The 16,553-nt window shown below is 46.9% G+C and overlaps 1 protein-coding gene across 3 annotated transcripts in view; it reads right to left on the bottom strand.

The window, feature by feature from the left end:
• The window catches only part of LOC143807082 (5-hydroxytryptamine receptor 3A-like), a 56,971-nt gene that overhangs the window by 10,130 nt on the left and 30,288 nt on the right, over positions 1-16,553 (bottom strand). For all 3 annotated transcript variants that reach the window (XM_077288286.1, XM_077288287.1, XM_077288288.1), the window contains exon 5: positions 5,090-5,262. In XM_077288286.1, coding sequence (XP_077144401.1) covers positions 5,090-5,262 — 173 coding nt within the window. The remainder of the gene's footprint in view (positions 1-5,089; positions 5,263-16,553) is intronic.

Here is a 16,553-nt window from a genome sequence, read left to right as displayed (position 1 = left end):
GGCTGGCACAAAACAGGCGCCGAAGTAAACCGGCGTTTCAACTCCTGGAAAGCCTCCACGGCAGCAGGAGCCCAGTTAGCTACATCGGAGCCCTTCTTGGTCATATCCGTCAAAGGTTTCACAATGCTAGAAAAATTAGCGATAAAACGACGGTAGAAGTTAGCGAAACCCAAGAACTTCTGTAGACTCTTAACTGACGAGGGCTGAGTCCAATCAAGAATAGCTCGGACCTTGACTGGGTCCATCTCCACAGCAGAAGGGGAAAAAATGAACCCCAAAAAGGGAACCTTCTGTACACCAAAGAGACACTTTGAGCCCTTGACAAACAAAGAATTTTCACGCAAAATTTTAAAGACCAACCTGACCTGCTCCACATGCGAATCCCAATTATCAGAAAAAACCAAAATATCATCCAGATAAACAATCAAAAATTTATCCAGATACTTCCGGAAAATGTCATGCATAAAGGACTGAAAAACTGAAGGCGCATTGGAGAGCCCAAAAGGCATCACCAAGTACTCAAAATGACCTTCGGGCGTATTGAATGCGGTTTTCCATTCATCACCTTGCTTAATGCGCACAAGGTTGTACGCACCACGAAGATCTATCTTGGTGAACCACTTGGCACCTTTAATCCGGGCAAACAAGTCAGACAACAGCGGTAAAGGATACTGAAATTTGACAGTGATCTTATTTAAAAGCCGATAATCAATACAAGGTCTCAAAGATCCGTCCTTTTTTGCCACAAAAAAGAATCCCGCACCAAGAGGGGAAGAAGACGGACGAATATGTCCTTTCTCTAGAGACTCCTTGATATATGAACGCATAGCGGTATGTTCAGGTACCGACAGATTAAACAGTCTTCCCTTAGGAAATTTACTGCCTGGGATCAAATCTATAGCACAGTCACAGTCCCTATGAGGAGGCAGTGCACTGGACTCAGACTCACTGAAGACATCCTGATAATCAGACAAATACTCCGGAACTTCCGAAGGCGTAGAAGAAGCAATAGACACAGGCAGGGAATCCCCATGAATACCACGACAGCCCCAACTTGAGACTGACATAGCCTTCCAGTTCAGGACTGGATTATGGGTCTGTAACCATGGCAGCCCTAAAACAACCAAATCATGCATTTTATGTAAAACCAGGAAACGTATCACCTCGCGGTGTTCAGGAGTCATGCACATGGTAACCTGTGTCCAATACTGCGGTTTATTTGCTGCCAATGGCGTAGCATCAATACCCCTAAGAGGAATAGGATTTTCTAATGGTTCAAGAGTAAAACCACAGTGCTTAGCAAATGACAGATCCATAAGACTCAGGGCAGCACCTGAATCTACAAACGCCATGACAGGATAAGATGACAGTGAGCAAATCAAAGTTACAGACAGAATAAATTTAGGTTGCAAATTACCAACGGTGACAGGACTAACAACCTTAGCTATACGTTTAGAGCATGCTGAGATAATATGTGTAGAATCACCACAGTAGTAGCACAAGCCATTCCGGCGTCTATGAATTTTCCGCTCATTTCTAGTCAGGATTCTATCACATTGCATTAAATCAGGTGTCTGTTCAGACAACACCATGAGGGAATTTGCGGTTTTTCTATCACATTGCACCGAATTAGGTGTCTGTTCAGACAACACCATGAGGGAATTAGCGGTTTTGCGCTCCCGCAACCGCCGGTCAATTTGAATAGCCAGTGCCATAGTATCATTCAGACCTGTGGGAATGGGAAAACCCACCATAACATTCTTAATGGCTTCAGAAAGGCCATTTCTAAAATTAGCGGCCAGTGCACACTCGTTCCAATGTGTCAGCACGGACCATTTCCGAAATTTTTGGCAGTACACTTCAGCCTCGTCCTGCCCCTGAGACATAGCCAGCAAGGCCTTTTCTGCCTGAATCTCAAGATTGGGTTCCTCATAAAGTAAACCGAGCGCCAGAAAAAACGCATTAATATCAGCCAATGCCGGATCTCCTGGCGCCAGCGAAAAAGCCCAATCCTGAGGGTCGCCCCGTAAGAACGAAATAACAATTTTTACTTGCTGAGCAGAGTCTCCAGATGAACAGGGTCTCAGGGACAAAAACAATTTACAATTATTCACGAAATTCCTAAACTTAAACCTGTCTCCGGAAAACAGTTCAGGAATCGGTATTTTAGGTTCTGACCTAGGATTACTGATAACATAGTCTTGTATGCCCTGCACACGAGTAGCCAGCTGGTCCACACTTGTAATCAAGGTCTGGACATTCATGTCTGCAGCAAGCATAGCCACTCTGAGGTAAAGGGGAAGGAGAAAAAAAAAACAACTCAGAATCTTCTTTCTTATAATCCCTCTTCTGCAATGCATTAAACATTTAATACTGGCCTGGCAAACTGTTATGACCCCAATGGCGAGGGTCTCAGAGGAACGTGGAAGTCTGCAGAATACAAAAATCCAGCTCATAGGGCAGTGGTAGCTGGGTTGACCATATATCTACTCCTAACGCCAACACTAGAAGTAGCCGGGGATCATTCCTACGTTGATTCTAGATGACACGCTCCAGCCGGAGAATCTAGCTACCCCTAGTAGAGGAAAACAAAAGACCTTTCTTGCCTCCAGAGAAGGGGACCCCAAAGCTGGATAGAAGCCCCCACAAATAACCCTATCAAAATCCACACTGGAAATTCAAGAACCCCCGAACCGTCTAACGGCCCGGGGGGAGAACACCAGCCCCCTAGAGCTTCCGGCAAAGGTCAGGATATATATTTGGAACAAGCTGGACAAAAATACAAAACCAAAACAAAATAGCAAAAAGCAAAAAGCGGACTTAGCTGATATAACTGGAACCAGGATCAGTAGACAAGAGCACAGCAGACTAGCTCTGATAACTACGTTGCCAGGCATTGAACTGAAGGTCCAGGGAGCTTAAATAGCAACACCCTTAACTAACGACCCAGGTGCGGATAAAAGGAATGACAGAAAAACCAGAGTCAAAAAACTAGTAACCACTAGAGGGAGCAAAAAGTAAATTCACAACAGGTACACTACTACTCTCCTCTTCCCTGGGTGGGGGAAGGGTACAGATTGAGGGCAGATTCAGGAGCTAAGGTAAGGTACGTGGCCCCAGCATCTTCACCATCAGAAGTAATCCAGGAAGCAGGGCGAGCAGAGTTGTCACATTATGTCAAAGTTCAAAAATAAACATGCATTAGATTTTATACAAATTTTAATACAAATTGAATAAAAACTCTAAAATTGTTTATCTGTTCATGTATTTGTTTTTTATTTTTTACATTAAAAGTTTAAAAAATGAAGTGAGTGAGTTGTGCGTCAGATGGGATTGACCACACTCTGATGCTGCATAAAAATTGCTACTAGACGTCTACAAGAAACTGCCTCTTAGACATTTTAAACCAGAGAGCCATCATATTTAGTGAAAGGGCTGCCAGAGGTGGCACTATGGGGTGGATGAATGAAAAGAGTATATAAATAATGATGTGCTTTTTTTCCAGTGGTGTATGTAGGTGTTTCCATTTTTTTGTCCGACCCCTGTGTATATATATGTATATATATATATATATATATATATATATATATATATATATATATATATATATATATATATATATATATATATAATGTATGTATTTGTCTTTAAATTAATATATATATAATGTATATATCTGTCTTTAAATTAATTGTATATATTTTGTTGTTTAGTCAACAATTATAATTAAAATGAGATATTATGAGCAGATAACATCAGTCCTTAATTTATCAATTATTTTCCAATTAAATATCATTATTTATATATTTATTTTCCTTTTTGTTCATCCACCTCACAGTTCTACCTCTGGCATCCCAGGAGTTTCTCGTTGACGTCTAGTGGTAACTTTTATGTGGGATCGGAGTATTTTCTTTCCCACCTGACGCACATTTTTTTAGAATGATCTTTGCAACTCAATTCATTTTTTAAACTTTTAATATGTAAACCAAAAAACAAATAAATGAACACATACACACTTTTAGTTTATTTATTCAGTTTGTATTAAAATTTGCATATAATTTAATGCATGCTTATTTTTGAACCATGACATACCACGTGGTTCTCTAGCATACCCCTTTTTTAAAAAATAAATAAATATTAATGTGACTATATAACTGTTCAAGTTCTTAATGTCAATGTGGTTATTTCCTGAGGACGAGTTTGGAGTACCTCGAATCGAGTGGATCTATACCACAGAATAAACAAATGTTTTTATTTTATTGATTTTCCATTATCCTTTGGGGGATATTGACTGTCCTCATGGTCTATCATGGTCTGCAGCAGCTGTTTAAGTGTATTCAATGTTGCAATTGCAACAAAACAAAATGAACTTACACCCCTTGTTTATTCATCCTTTGTATCAAGGGTATCACCCTATTTGTGCTATATCTCCATAGTTTCTTTAATATCCCCACCGATCAGGAATTGATGACCTTTCATAAGGATAGGTCATCAATGTTAAAGTAGTGGACAATCTCTTTACCTTAGCCTGATGAGGGTGTTATAATCGAAACTTTGCAGCAAAAGTTTTCAAAAATAACAACATTCTCAAAGTTACAAGTCCATCTCCAGAGATCTTCAGAGATCTCTGTGTTATGCATTATGCACAGTGCGGGGCTAGGATTCCAAAGGTGGGTGGCCGCACTGCCCGCACAGGCGCAGTCTGCAAGCCTGGCTGGGACGTCAGACGGCCAGAGCTTACTGCGCCTGCGCAGCACAGTAGTACACAGCGCAGGCGCCGGTTTTGAAACATAAACAGCGCTGAGGGGGCGGCGCCGAAAGCCCATGAAGATTGGAGTGACGGCAGAGTAGCGGTTCAAGCTGGGGAGTGAGGACCCGCCTCCCTGGCTAAAGACCGGTATTGTGGCTAAGTATCAAAACGCTTTATTTTGGGTTTACTTGAACCTAAAACTAAAAGAGCCACCTTGTTAGAATGCAGCATTACTGCTGCACAAGGTGGCTCTTTTAGTTTATAACGGCTGGAGGGGGGTGACAGTGGCCCTTTAAGGAAAGACTTTAGGCGTAATGTCATTTCAGACATTTAACGTACCTGAATGTATGTAAGGACCGAAGGTCAAAAGACAGACTTGTGTGTCGAATGGAAACTTGAAAATGTCTAGATTACAGGTACTGACAATTCTCATTGGTTTGGAATCTATAATTAAACCGTCATTGTAGATTTGGAAATACGGAATCACTGGAGAATTATCATCACCTTCAGTCCTGTATAAGACATAGAGAAAAATATCATTATATACAGCACTATGAAGAAGTTTTAAGCTGGTGTAGAAGAAATACTGCAAAATTAGCATGCTTTCAAAAATATGTGTTAATAGTTTATTTTTAACAATCAGTAAAATGCAAAGAGAATGATCATAAGAGAAATCAAAATCACATACATATTTGGTGACCGCTCTTTGACTTTAAAGGGAAGCTGTCACCCCCAAAATGGCTGGTGAGGTCGGATGGGTGTCTCCGGTCCGCTCCGGCGCCTCCCATCTTCATTCCATGACGTACTCTTCGGGTCTTTACGCTGTGGCTCCGGCACAGGCGTACTTTGTCTGCCCTGTTGAGGGCAGAGCAAAGTACTGCAGTGCGCAGGTGCCGGGCCTCTCTGACCTTTCCGCGGCATAAAGACCCGAAGAGGACGTCATGGAATGAACATGGGAGGCGCCGGAGCGGACCTGAGACGCCCATTTGACCAGACCTCAGCGGGACCGCCCCTGGGTGAGTATAATCTAACGTCTTTTTCTCCTCTTTCAGGTAACATCGGGGGCTTATCTACAGCATTACAGAATGCTGTAGATAAGCCCCTGATGCCATTTTGGGGGTGACAGGTTCCCTTTAAGCAGCATCAAGTCTTCTAGGCACTAGTTCTTTCACACAGCTCTTGAAGGAGATTGGGTGGTGGATCCTCTGTGCCGTGATCCGAGGAAAGCCTCGAAGGGCGTGATTAGTTGCCACACCAAGTCCGTCCTCGGATTCACTGTGGCTGATGATACGGTGATCCGAGGAGGGATGAGTGAGGCGAGACCAGACGCTACTCCGGGATTGACCTCAGGAGGAATGCCTGTTGGCTCCCAAGGGACAGGAGGCAGGAACGGCCAGGAATGGTAGACTTGGCAAGTACTGGCTTGCTCGGCTGATATAGTGACTAACGCGACAGTCACACAGGCAGGCAGGTACTGGTGGGCACAACTGATATCTTGGCAGGCAGGTGCAGGCAGGCACGGCTGATAGGCAGGCGGGCATGGTGGAAATACAGGCAGGCAGGAGGGCATAGCTGATAGGCATACAAACCGCCATGGCTGATAGACAGGCAGGTAGGCGGTCATGACTGATAGACAGGTGGGGACGTGTGACAAGCAGGTAAGAGCATGGCTCATAGGCAGTCAGGCTGGCATGGCTGATGTACATGCAGCGCCCCAGAGTCCTGGTCGTTGCAGTAATGTCGCTCTGCCACTAAGGGGAGTGATGTTACGTCTGACTGCACTAAAGGAGTTCACCTGATCAGGTAACACTCACACTACACTTCACACTCCGGCCACCAGGGGGAGTGGTTCTATCTAGTAGGCCACTCCTCACACTCTGGTAAAACTGGGGGTTGGACAGGAAGACAGAGAGAAGTCACTGGGAAGAGCTAGAGAGAGGACCTGTCAGGGATGGGATCCTGACAGATTCCTAAGAAAGGACAAGAAGCGAGGTTTATTGTGCTGAGTGAGAAAAGCAGGAATACAGCAAAGAGGCAATAGGACCAGAAGGAGTTGTGCTGTAAGACCGAGGCAACATCCTTCTGAGGTGCAAACAGTCAGTGGCCGGAACGCCGAGAAAGTAAGAGACTTTAAGTATTACTTCAAACCACGGCAGGGCAGCCAATTATAGGTTGGCTGCCTCACTTAAACACCTAAGCAGACAACGGAGGCAGCTGTGGGAGAGGGGCGACTCTAGAGTCCCGGAAGAACTCCAGGCCTACCCCGTCATACGGGTGCGTCCTAGCCATATCATCTGGGGGACGGAGAGAACGAGCATCAGAGACAGACAGAATCAGTTGTGAGGACTATCCCGGGGTGCTCAGCAGGGAAGGACTACAACACACAAGCGCTAGAAGGTAGACGCTGATTCCCACCTGTTAAGGGGACTCCTGATGTGCCTGCGGACCGGCCGGTCTCAGACAGCCCGGTTAACAGTGCCCTGGAGTGGACACCTCGAGACCTTCAGTAAAGAGGTAAAGAGACTGCAACCTGGTGTCCTCGTTATTGACCGCAACCGGCACTACACCGCACCATAACATCAGCACCAAACCACCATCTTTCATTGTGCGCCCCTCAGCAGGGTCACGGACCGGGTCTAGCCACCGTGACGACCCCAGAGCAGAGACTCAGAGGCCCGGTACCGGGTACCCCTCGGCCCTGCGGCAGTGGGGGCGCTACAAACTTGGCGTCACGAACAGGATCTACTTAAGCCTGAAGAATCAGGTCATGTGTGCCTTGGAACTGTGATTTATTGTGCTTGGACTGTGATTTATTGCAAAGACTGTGTGTTGCCAACTGCCGCCAAGAGTTCCTGCCACGGTTCGCCATTGCCGCGCACGGAGGGAGGAGCCTTGGCTTCGTGGGCGGAACCGGCCCAAAAGAAGCGCGGAACGGGAAAGCGCGGGAAGGTGCCAATCCCGGAAGAGGAACTCCGACCTCCAGCAGGTTAGTGGGAGAAAGGAACAGCCATGTCCGAGTCGGGAGGAGAGGAGGTGGCGGCCGCAGCCGTGGACGCAGGGGCAGCTCTGGTCCCCGCAGCGGGCGAAGCCGCGGCCCTAATACCACCACTGGCAGCCCCGGAGCCCGCTGCCCCCATCAGCCAGTCGGACACTGCCGCTACCACAAAGGCCATAATGCCCTTCTCTATGCCATACCTGCCCGGAGCGGCCTGGCTCCCGCGATACTCCGGGGAGTCACATGCGTTCACTGACTTTAAAGAAGGGATCTGCAGCCTGCTCGAGTTCTATCCCGTGACAGAGCCTCAGAAGGTTCATATGATAATCGGCCAACTCTTTGGAGCGGCTCTGAGAGAAGTGAAGTCCTGGCCCGCCGCGGATAAGGGAACAGCACAGCAGGTTTTTGCAAAGCTTAAAGCCACTTTCGATACCCGTACAACTACAGAAATTAAATTGACTTTCTATGGATGCAAACAGAGACCGCAGGATAGCTTACGGGACTATGCCCTTAATCTCCAGGAGGCGATGTGGGCCATTAAGCAGAGTGACCCCGACAGCATGCAGGATGAGGATAAACTCCTGAAGGAGCGGTTCATTGAGGGGCTCCTGTGCAGTCACCAACGGGGCCAATTGCACTTCCTGGCCATGCAAAATCCAGACTTGACTTTTGCGCAATTCAAGGATAAAGCTATCCAGGCATTGCAGGAGCGACAGCCTAGCCGTGCAGCACCTTCCAGGAGTCCCGCTCTCACCTACCACCAGGAGGTGGCGTCGGATGTCCCAGTCGCCGCCGAGGCCGATGCCCAGAGCCTAGAAGACGACTCCCCTGCAGGACTCCGCCTCCAGATGCAGGAGCTGACCAAGAGCGTTGCTGCCCTGGCCCGGACGGTGCAGTCCCTACAGGAGGCCCCCAAGGAGAAGATCCAGCTGGCCTCCAGACCGGAGGATGTTCCTTGGATGCGACAGAGGAGGACTCCGCCGACCAGAGGCCGGGCTGACGATCGCTTCCATCAGGATGGACGACCCATCTGCCGCCGCTGTCATCAGGTGGGCCACCTTGCAAGGTACTGTCCTTTAAATGAGCAACCCCTGGGGCAAAGGGCCAACCCCCAGGAGTAGGACGGTCAGGCCCACAGCATTAGAGAGCCAAATACATTGGAGGGCGACCACTTCTTCCTGTAGTGGTTGACGGCATCCCCCTGAATGCTTTGCTGGACACCGGTTCTCAGGTGACGACTATGCCGATATTACTCGTGGCCCCGATGACGATTTCACCATAATAGCCAGTAATGGGCAGCCATTGCCACAAGTGGGGTATAAAGAGGCCACCATCAAAGTGGGGCGGGTGGAATTGAAAGCCCAAGGAATTGTAATTGTTGATATTGACCGCCGAGAATGTAATCCCATGATGACTATCGGTACCAATGTTATAGAAAATTGCCTTGCAGAAGTTATTGTTTTGTTGCAACAGGTAGCAGAAACAGCTGGCCACAGTGAACAACGTGCCCTGCAAAAAGAAATCAGAGCTCTGATGCAGAGACAGCAGGTAGAGCTGACTGGTGGTGAGATTGGTCGTGTCACTGTGAGTGATTCAAACCCCATCGCGGTACCCCCCAGGAGCGAGATGTTAATATGGTGTTGGGCAGCCATAGGCCTCAGGGGTAAAGACTACCAGGCCTTGGTAGAACCCGTGTATTCGGACAATAGGCCCACTATCCTGACGGCTCGGGGGGTGGTCGACGTCCGCCAAGGGAGGGTCCCTGTTGTGTATCCGCTTTTTGGGCTCCCCTGGTGGTTGCTGGTGGTACTGGTGACTTGTTTTCCTTTGCTGCTTCTGTTCACCTGCTTCCATCAGTGTTTGGGAGTTTCCTATTTAGCCTTGCTCTCCAGTCATTTCCTTGCCGGTCATCATTGTAACCAGAGCCTTCGGTTGCATGTTCCTGCTACTAGTCTGCTGATCAGCTAAGTGGACTTTGTCCTTTTGTTTTGTATCTTTTGTCCAGTTTGCAATTTTTGTAATTCTCTGTAGCTGGAAGCTCTTGCGGGCTGAAATTGCCACTCCTGTGTCATGAGTTGACACAGGAGTCTTAAAGTAATTTCAGGATGGTTTTTGAAAGGGTTTTCAGTTGACCGTGAAGTCCTCTTTTGTATCCTTCTGCTATCTAGTAAGTGGACCTCTCTTTGCTAAATCTACTTTCATACTGTGTATGTTTTTTCCTCTTAATTCACCGTTATTACATGTGGGGGGCTGCTATCATCTTTTGGGGTATTTCCCTAGAGGTAAGCCAGGTCTGTTCATTCCTCTACCAGGGGTAGTTAGTCCTCCGGCTGGCGCGTGGCATCTAGGGTTAATCAGGTATGCTCCCTGGCTACTATTAGTTGTGTGGTAGATTTAGCTCACGGTCAACTTGAGTTTCCATCACCCGAGAGCTCGTTCGTTATTTATATGTTTCTTACGTTCCCTTGCCATTGGGAACCATGACAGTATGACCGGCCAGTGTTAAACTTATTGGCAGAAGAAAGGAGAGAAAAAAGAAGTCTGTAAATTTTTATTTTTTTTTCTTTTTCCCTATGCTTGCTCCATAGTTGGATCAGTTGTATTTCAGCTCTAATTACTGCCTTTGCCTTTCTCTCCTTATAATCCTTGAATGGCTCTGAGCTCACCTGTTTAAAGATGGATCCTCAGAGTTTGGCTGCAGGTTTAAATAATCTTGCTACGAAGGTTCAAAATTTACAAGATTTTGTTATGCATACTCCTATTTCTGAACCTAAAATCCCTACACCAGAGGTATTTTCCGGAGATAGATCTCGGTTTCTGAATTTCAAATATAATTGTAAATTATTCCTTTCTCTCAGACCTCACTCCTCAGGAGATCCTGTCCAGCAGGTCAAGATTGTAATTTCTTTGCTGCGAGGTGACCCTCAAAATTGGGCATTTTCATTGGCACCAGGGGATCCTGCGCTGCTCAATGTGGATGCGTTTTTCCTGGCTTTAGGGTTGCTTTATGAGGAACCTAATTTGGAGATTCAAGCTGAAAAAGCTTTGATAGCCCTATCTCAAGGGCAAGATGAAGCAGAGATATACTGCCAAAAGTTTCGTAAATGGTCTGTGCTTACTCGGTGGAATGAGTGCGCCTTGGCGGCAAATTTCAGAGAGGGCCTTTCTGATGCCGTTAAGGATGTTATGGTCGGGTTCCCTGCGCCTACAGGTCTGAATGAGTCCATGACAATGGCAATTCAGATTGATCGGCGTTTGCGGGAGCGCAAACCCGTGCACCATTTGGCGGTATCTTCTGAAGAGACGCCAGAGAAAATGCAATGTGACAGAATTATGTCCAGAAGCGAGCGGCAGAATTATAGGCGTAAAAATGGGTTATGCTTTTATTGTGGTGATTCTGCTCATGTTATATCAGCATGCTCTAAACGTACTAGGAAGGTTGACAAGTCTATTTCAATTGGCACTTTACAGTCCAAATTTATTTTGTCTGTAACCTTGATTTGTTCATTATCAGTTATTACCGTGGATGCCTATGTGGACTCTGGCGCCGCTCTGAGTCTTATGGACTGGTCCTTTGCCAGGCGCTGTGGGTTTGATTTAGAGCCTCTGGAAGTCCCTATACCTCTGAAGGGTATTGATTCTACACCTTTGGCTTGTAATAAACCACAGTTCTGGACGCAAGTGACTATGCGTATGACTCCAGACCATCAGGAGGTGATTCGCTTCCTTGTGTTGTACAATTTACATGATGTTTTGGTGCTTGGATTACCATGGCTACAGTCTCATAACCCAGTCCTTGACTGGAAAGCTATGTCTGTGTTAAGCTGGGGATGTCGGGGGGCTCATGGGGACACTCCTTTGGTGTCCATTTCGTCATCTATTCCATCTGAGATTCTGGCATTTTTGTCTGATTATCGTGATATTTTTGAAGAGCCTAAAATTGGTTCACTCCCTCCTCACAGGGATTGTGATTGCGCCATAGATCTGATTCCTGGCAGTAAATTTCCAAAGGGTCGTTTGTTTAACCTATCTGTACCTGAACATGCTGCTATGCGCGAGTATATTAAGGAGTCCCTGGAAAAGGGACATATTCGTCCTTCTTCATCACCTTTAGGAGCCGGTTTTTTCTTTGTCTCTAAAAAGGATGGCTCTCTGAGGCCTTGTATTGATTATCGACTCCTGAATAAAATTACAGTGAAATATCAGTATCCGTTGCCTTTATTGACTGATTTGTTTGCTCGCATAAGGGGGGCTAAGTGGTTCTCTAAGATTGATCTTCGTGGGGCGTATAATTTGGTGCGAATTAAGCAGGGGGATGAGTGGAAAACCGCATTTAATACGCCTGAGGGCCATTTTGAGTATTTGGTAATGCCTTTCGGCCTTTCTAATGCACCTTCTGTCTTTCAGTCCTTAATGCATGATATTTTCCGTGAATATTTGGATAAATTTATGATTGTGTACTTGGATGATATTTTGATTTTTTCTGATGACTGGGAGTCTCATGTTCAGCAGGTCAGGAGGGTTTTTCAGGTTTTGCGGGAGAATTCTTTGTGTGTAAAGGGTTCAAAGTGTGTTTTTGGGGTTCAAAAAATTTCCTTTTTGGGGTACATTTTTTCCCCTTCTTCTATTGAGATGGACCCTGTCAAGGTTCGGGCTATTTACGACTGGACGCAGCCTACTTCTCTGAAGAGTCTTCAGAAATTCTTGGGCTTTGCTAATTTTTATCGTCGATTTATAGCTGGTTTTTCTGGCTTTGCTAAACCTCTGACGGATTTGACTAAAAAGGGTGCTGATGTTGCCAATTGGTCCCCTGCTGCTGTGGAGGCCTTTCGGGAGCTTAAGCGCCGCTTTTTGTCTGCCCCTGTGTTGCGCCAGCCTGATGTTTCTCTTCCCTTTCAGGTTGAGGTCGATGCTTCCGAGATCGGAGCGGGGGCGGTTTTGTCGCAGAGAAGTTCCGACTGCTCAGTGATGAGACCTTGTGCGTTATTTTCGCGAAAATTTTCGGCCGCCGAGCGAAACTATGATGTTGGTAATCGGGAGCTTTTGGCCATGAAGTGGGCATTTGAGGAGTGGCGTCTGTCATGAATCCCCAATGGCTAGGGATAGCACAGGACAAGCAAAATACAAATAAATAACGGACGAGCTCTAGGGTGATGGAACCTGGGCTGACCGCTGCCCTACGCCTGACAAACGCAACTAGAGATAGCCAGGGAGCGTGCCTACGTTGGTTCTAGACGCCACGCACCAGCCTAAGAGCTAACTAGTACTGCAGAGAAAATAAGACCTCACTTGCCTCCAGAGGAACGAACCCCAAAAGATATAGTTGCCCCCCACATGTATTGACGGTGAAATGAGAGGAAGGAACACACATAGAGATGATATATATAGCTTTAGCAAATTGAGGCCCACTGTAAACTAGAAAGCAGAACGATACAAAAGGGGACTGAGCGGTCAGCAAAAAACCCTAATCAAAAAAACCATCCTGAGATTACAAGAACCCATGTGCCAACTCATGGCACATGGGGAGAACCTCAGTCCACTAGAGCTACCAGCTAGCATAGAGACGTAATAAGCAAGCTGGACAAAAAACCAAACAACTGAAAATCAGCACTTAGCTTATCCTGAAAGATCTGGGAGCAGGTAGGCAGGAACCAAACAGAGCACATCTGAATACATTGATAGCCGGCAAGGGAATGACAGAAAGGCCAGGTAAAATAGGAAACACCCAGCCTCTGATGGACAGGTGGAAACCAAAGGCCGCAACCCACCAAAGTCACCCAGTACCAGCAGTAACCACCAGAGGGAGCCCACAAACAGAATCCACAACAGGCGTCATTGGCTTGAGGGTGCCAGACATCAGGTGGTAGTTTTGACTGATCACAAGAATTTAATTTATTTGGAGTCTGCCAGGCGCCTGAATCCTAGACAGGCACGTTGGTCGTTGTTCTTTTCCCGGTTTAATTTTGTGGTCTCGTACTTACCGGGTTCTAGGAATGTGAAGGCAGATGCTCTTTCTAGGAGTTTTGAGCCTGACTCTCCTGGGAATTCTGAACCTGCTGGTGTCCTTAAGGATGGGGCGGTTTTGTCTGCTGTCTCTCCAGATCTGCGACGTGCTTTGCAAGAATTTCAGGCGGATAGACCGGATCATTGTCCGTCTGGTAGACTGTTTGTTCCTGACGATTGGACCACTAGAGTCATCTCGGAAGTTCATTCTTCTACTCTGGCAGGTCATCCGGGAATTTTTGGCACCAGAGATTTGGTGGCTAGATCCTTCTGGTGGCCTTCCCTGTCTCGAGATGTGCGTGTTTTTGTGCAGTCTTGCGATGTGTGTGCTCGGGCCAAGCCTTGTTGTTCTAGGGCTAGTGGGTTGTTGTTGCCCTTGCCTATTCCTAAGAGGCCTTGGACGCACATCTCTATGGACTTTATCTCGGATCTCCCTGTTTCTCAGAAGATGTCTGTCATCTGGGTGGTGTGTGACCGTTTTTCTAAAATGGTTCATTTGGTGCCATTGCCTAAGTTGCCTTCCTCATCTGAGTTGGTCCCTCTGTTTTTTCAAAATGTGGTTCGCTTGCATGGTATTCCGGAAAACATCGTTTCTGACAGGGGTACCCAGTTCGTGTCTAGATTTTGGCGGGCAGTCTGTGCCAGGTTGGGCATTGATTTGTCCTTTTCGTCTGCATTCCATCCTCAGACCAATGGCCAGACGGAGCGAACTAATCAAACTTTGGAGACTTATTTGAGGTGTTTTGTGTCTGCGGATCAGGATGATTGGGTTGCCTTTCTGCCGTTGGCGGAGTTTGCTCTTAATAATCGGGCTAGTTCTGCCACTTTGGTTTCTCCTTTCTTTTGCAATTCAGGGTTTCATCCGCGGTTTTCATCTGGTCAGGTTGAATCTTCGGATTGTCCTGGAGTGGATGCGGTGGTGGATCGGTTGCATCGGATTTGGGGACAAGTGGTGGATAATTTGGAATTGTCCCAGGAGAGGACTCAGCAGTTTGCTAACCGTCGTCGTCGTGTTGGTCCACACCTTCGCGTTGGGGACTTGGTGTGGTTGTCTTCCCGTTTTGTCCCTATGAGGGTTTCTTCTCCCAAATTTAAGCCTCGGTTCATCGGTCCTTATAGGATTTTGGAGATTCTTAACCCTGTTTCCTTTCGTTTGGACCTCCCAGCATCTTTCGCTATCCATAATGTGTTCCATCGGTCGTTGTTGCGGAGATATGAGGTACCGGTGGTTCCTTCTACTGAACCTCCTGCTCCTGTGCTGGTGGAGGGTGAATTGGAGTACGTCGTAGAGAAGATCTTGGACTCCCGTATTTCCAGACGGAGACTTCAATATCTGGTTAAATGGAAAGGCTATGGTCAGGAAGATAATTCTTGGGTAACTGCCTCTGATGTTCATGCCTCGGATTTGGTTCGTGCCTTTCATAGGGCTCATCCAGATCGCCCTGGCGGTTCTTGTGAGGGTTCGGTGCCCCCTCCTTAAGGGGAGGGTACTGTTGTGTATCCGCTTTTTGGGCTCCCCTGGTGGTTGCTGGTGGTACTGGTGACTTGTTTTCCTTTGCTGCTTCTGTTCACCTGCTTCCATCAGTGTTTGGGAGTTTCCTATTTAGCCTTGCTCTCCAGTCATTTCCTTGCCGGTCATCATTGTAACCAGAGCCTTCGGTTGCATGTTCCTGCTACTAGTCTGCTGATCAGCTAAGTGGACTTTGTCCTTTTGTTTTGTATCTTTTGTCCAGTTTGCAGTTTTTGTAATTCTCTGTAGCTGGAAGCTCTTGCGGGCTGAAATTGCCACTCCTGTGTCATGAGTTGACACAGGAGTCTTAAAGTAATTTCAGGATGGTTTTTGAAAGGGTTTTCAGTTGACCGTGAAGTCCTCTTTTGTATCCTTCTGCTATCTAGTAAGTGGACCTCTCTTTGCTAAATCTACTTTCATACTGTGTATGTTTTTTCCTCTTAATTCACCGTTATTACATGTGGGGGGCTGCTATCATCTTTTGGGGTATTTCCCTAGAGGTAAGCCAGGTCTGTTCATTCCTCTACCAGGGGTAGTTAGTCCTCCGGCTGGCGCGTGGCATCTAGGGTTAATCAGGTATGCTCCCTGGCTACTATTAGTTGTGTGGTAGATTTAGCTCACGGTCAACTTGAGTTTCCATCACCCGAGAGCTCGTTCGTTATTTATATGTTTCTTACGTTCCCTTGCCATTGGGAACCATGACAGGTCCCGTACTTGTCCTCAATTGTGGGGAGGAAGAGGTTCACCTCACCAAGTATGCCACGCTCGCCAAACTGTTCGATGTCAATAATAACGTGATACAGACACCTGAACTCTTGGTCCCATCAAACGTGGCGGAGGACAACGGTTCTGCAGGGCACTCGAAAGATTGGTGTCGGGAATTGCATGTGGGCACTGACTCTACCCCATCCCATCAAAAACAAGGGGCTTACAGGGTGGTCCACGAGTACGAGCAGGTATTCAGCAAACACCCCTTAGATTTTGGGCAGGTGAAAGGGATCCAACATCATATCCCCACGGGAGATCACCGACCCATAAAAGAGAGATACCACCCTGTACCCCCAGCTTATTACCAGTGTGCCAAGGACATGTTACGAGAAATGAAGGAGGCTGGGGTGGTGAGAGACAGTTGTAGCCCCTGGGCAGCTCCATTAGTCCTTGTTAAAAAGAAGGATGGTACAATGAGGATGTGTGTTGATTACAGGCAGTTGAATCGCATTACACATAAGGACGCATACCCACTGCCCAGGATAGAGGAGTCTCTGGCTGCTTTAAAATCTGCTAACTACTTCTCT

Source organism: Ranitomeya variabilis, chromosome 2 (assembly GCF_051348905.1).
Source record: "Ranitomeya variabilis isolate aRanVar5 chromosome 2, aRanVar5.hap1, whole genome shotgun sequence".
NCBI lineage: Eukaryota > Metazoa > Chordata > Amphibia > Anura > Dendrobatidae > Ranitomeya > Ranitomeya variabilis.
The sequence above is the reverse complement of the archived record's forward strand: the minus strand, read 5'-3'. Positions and strand labels throughout refer to the sequence as shown.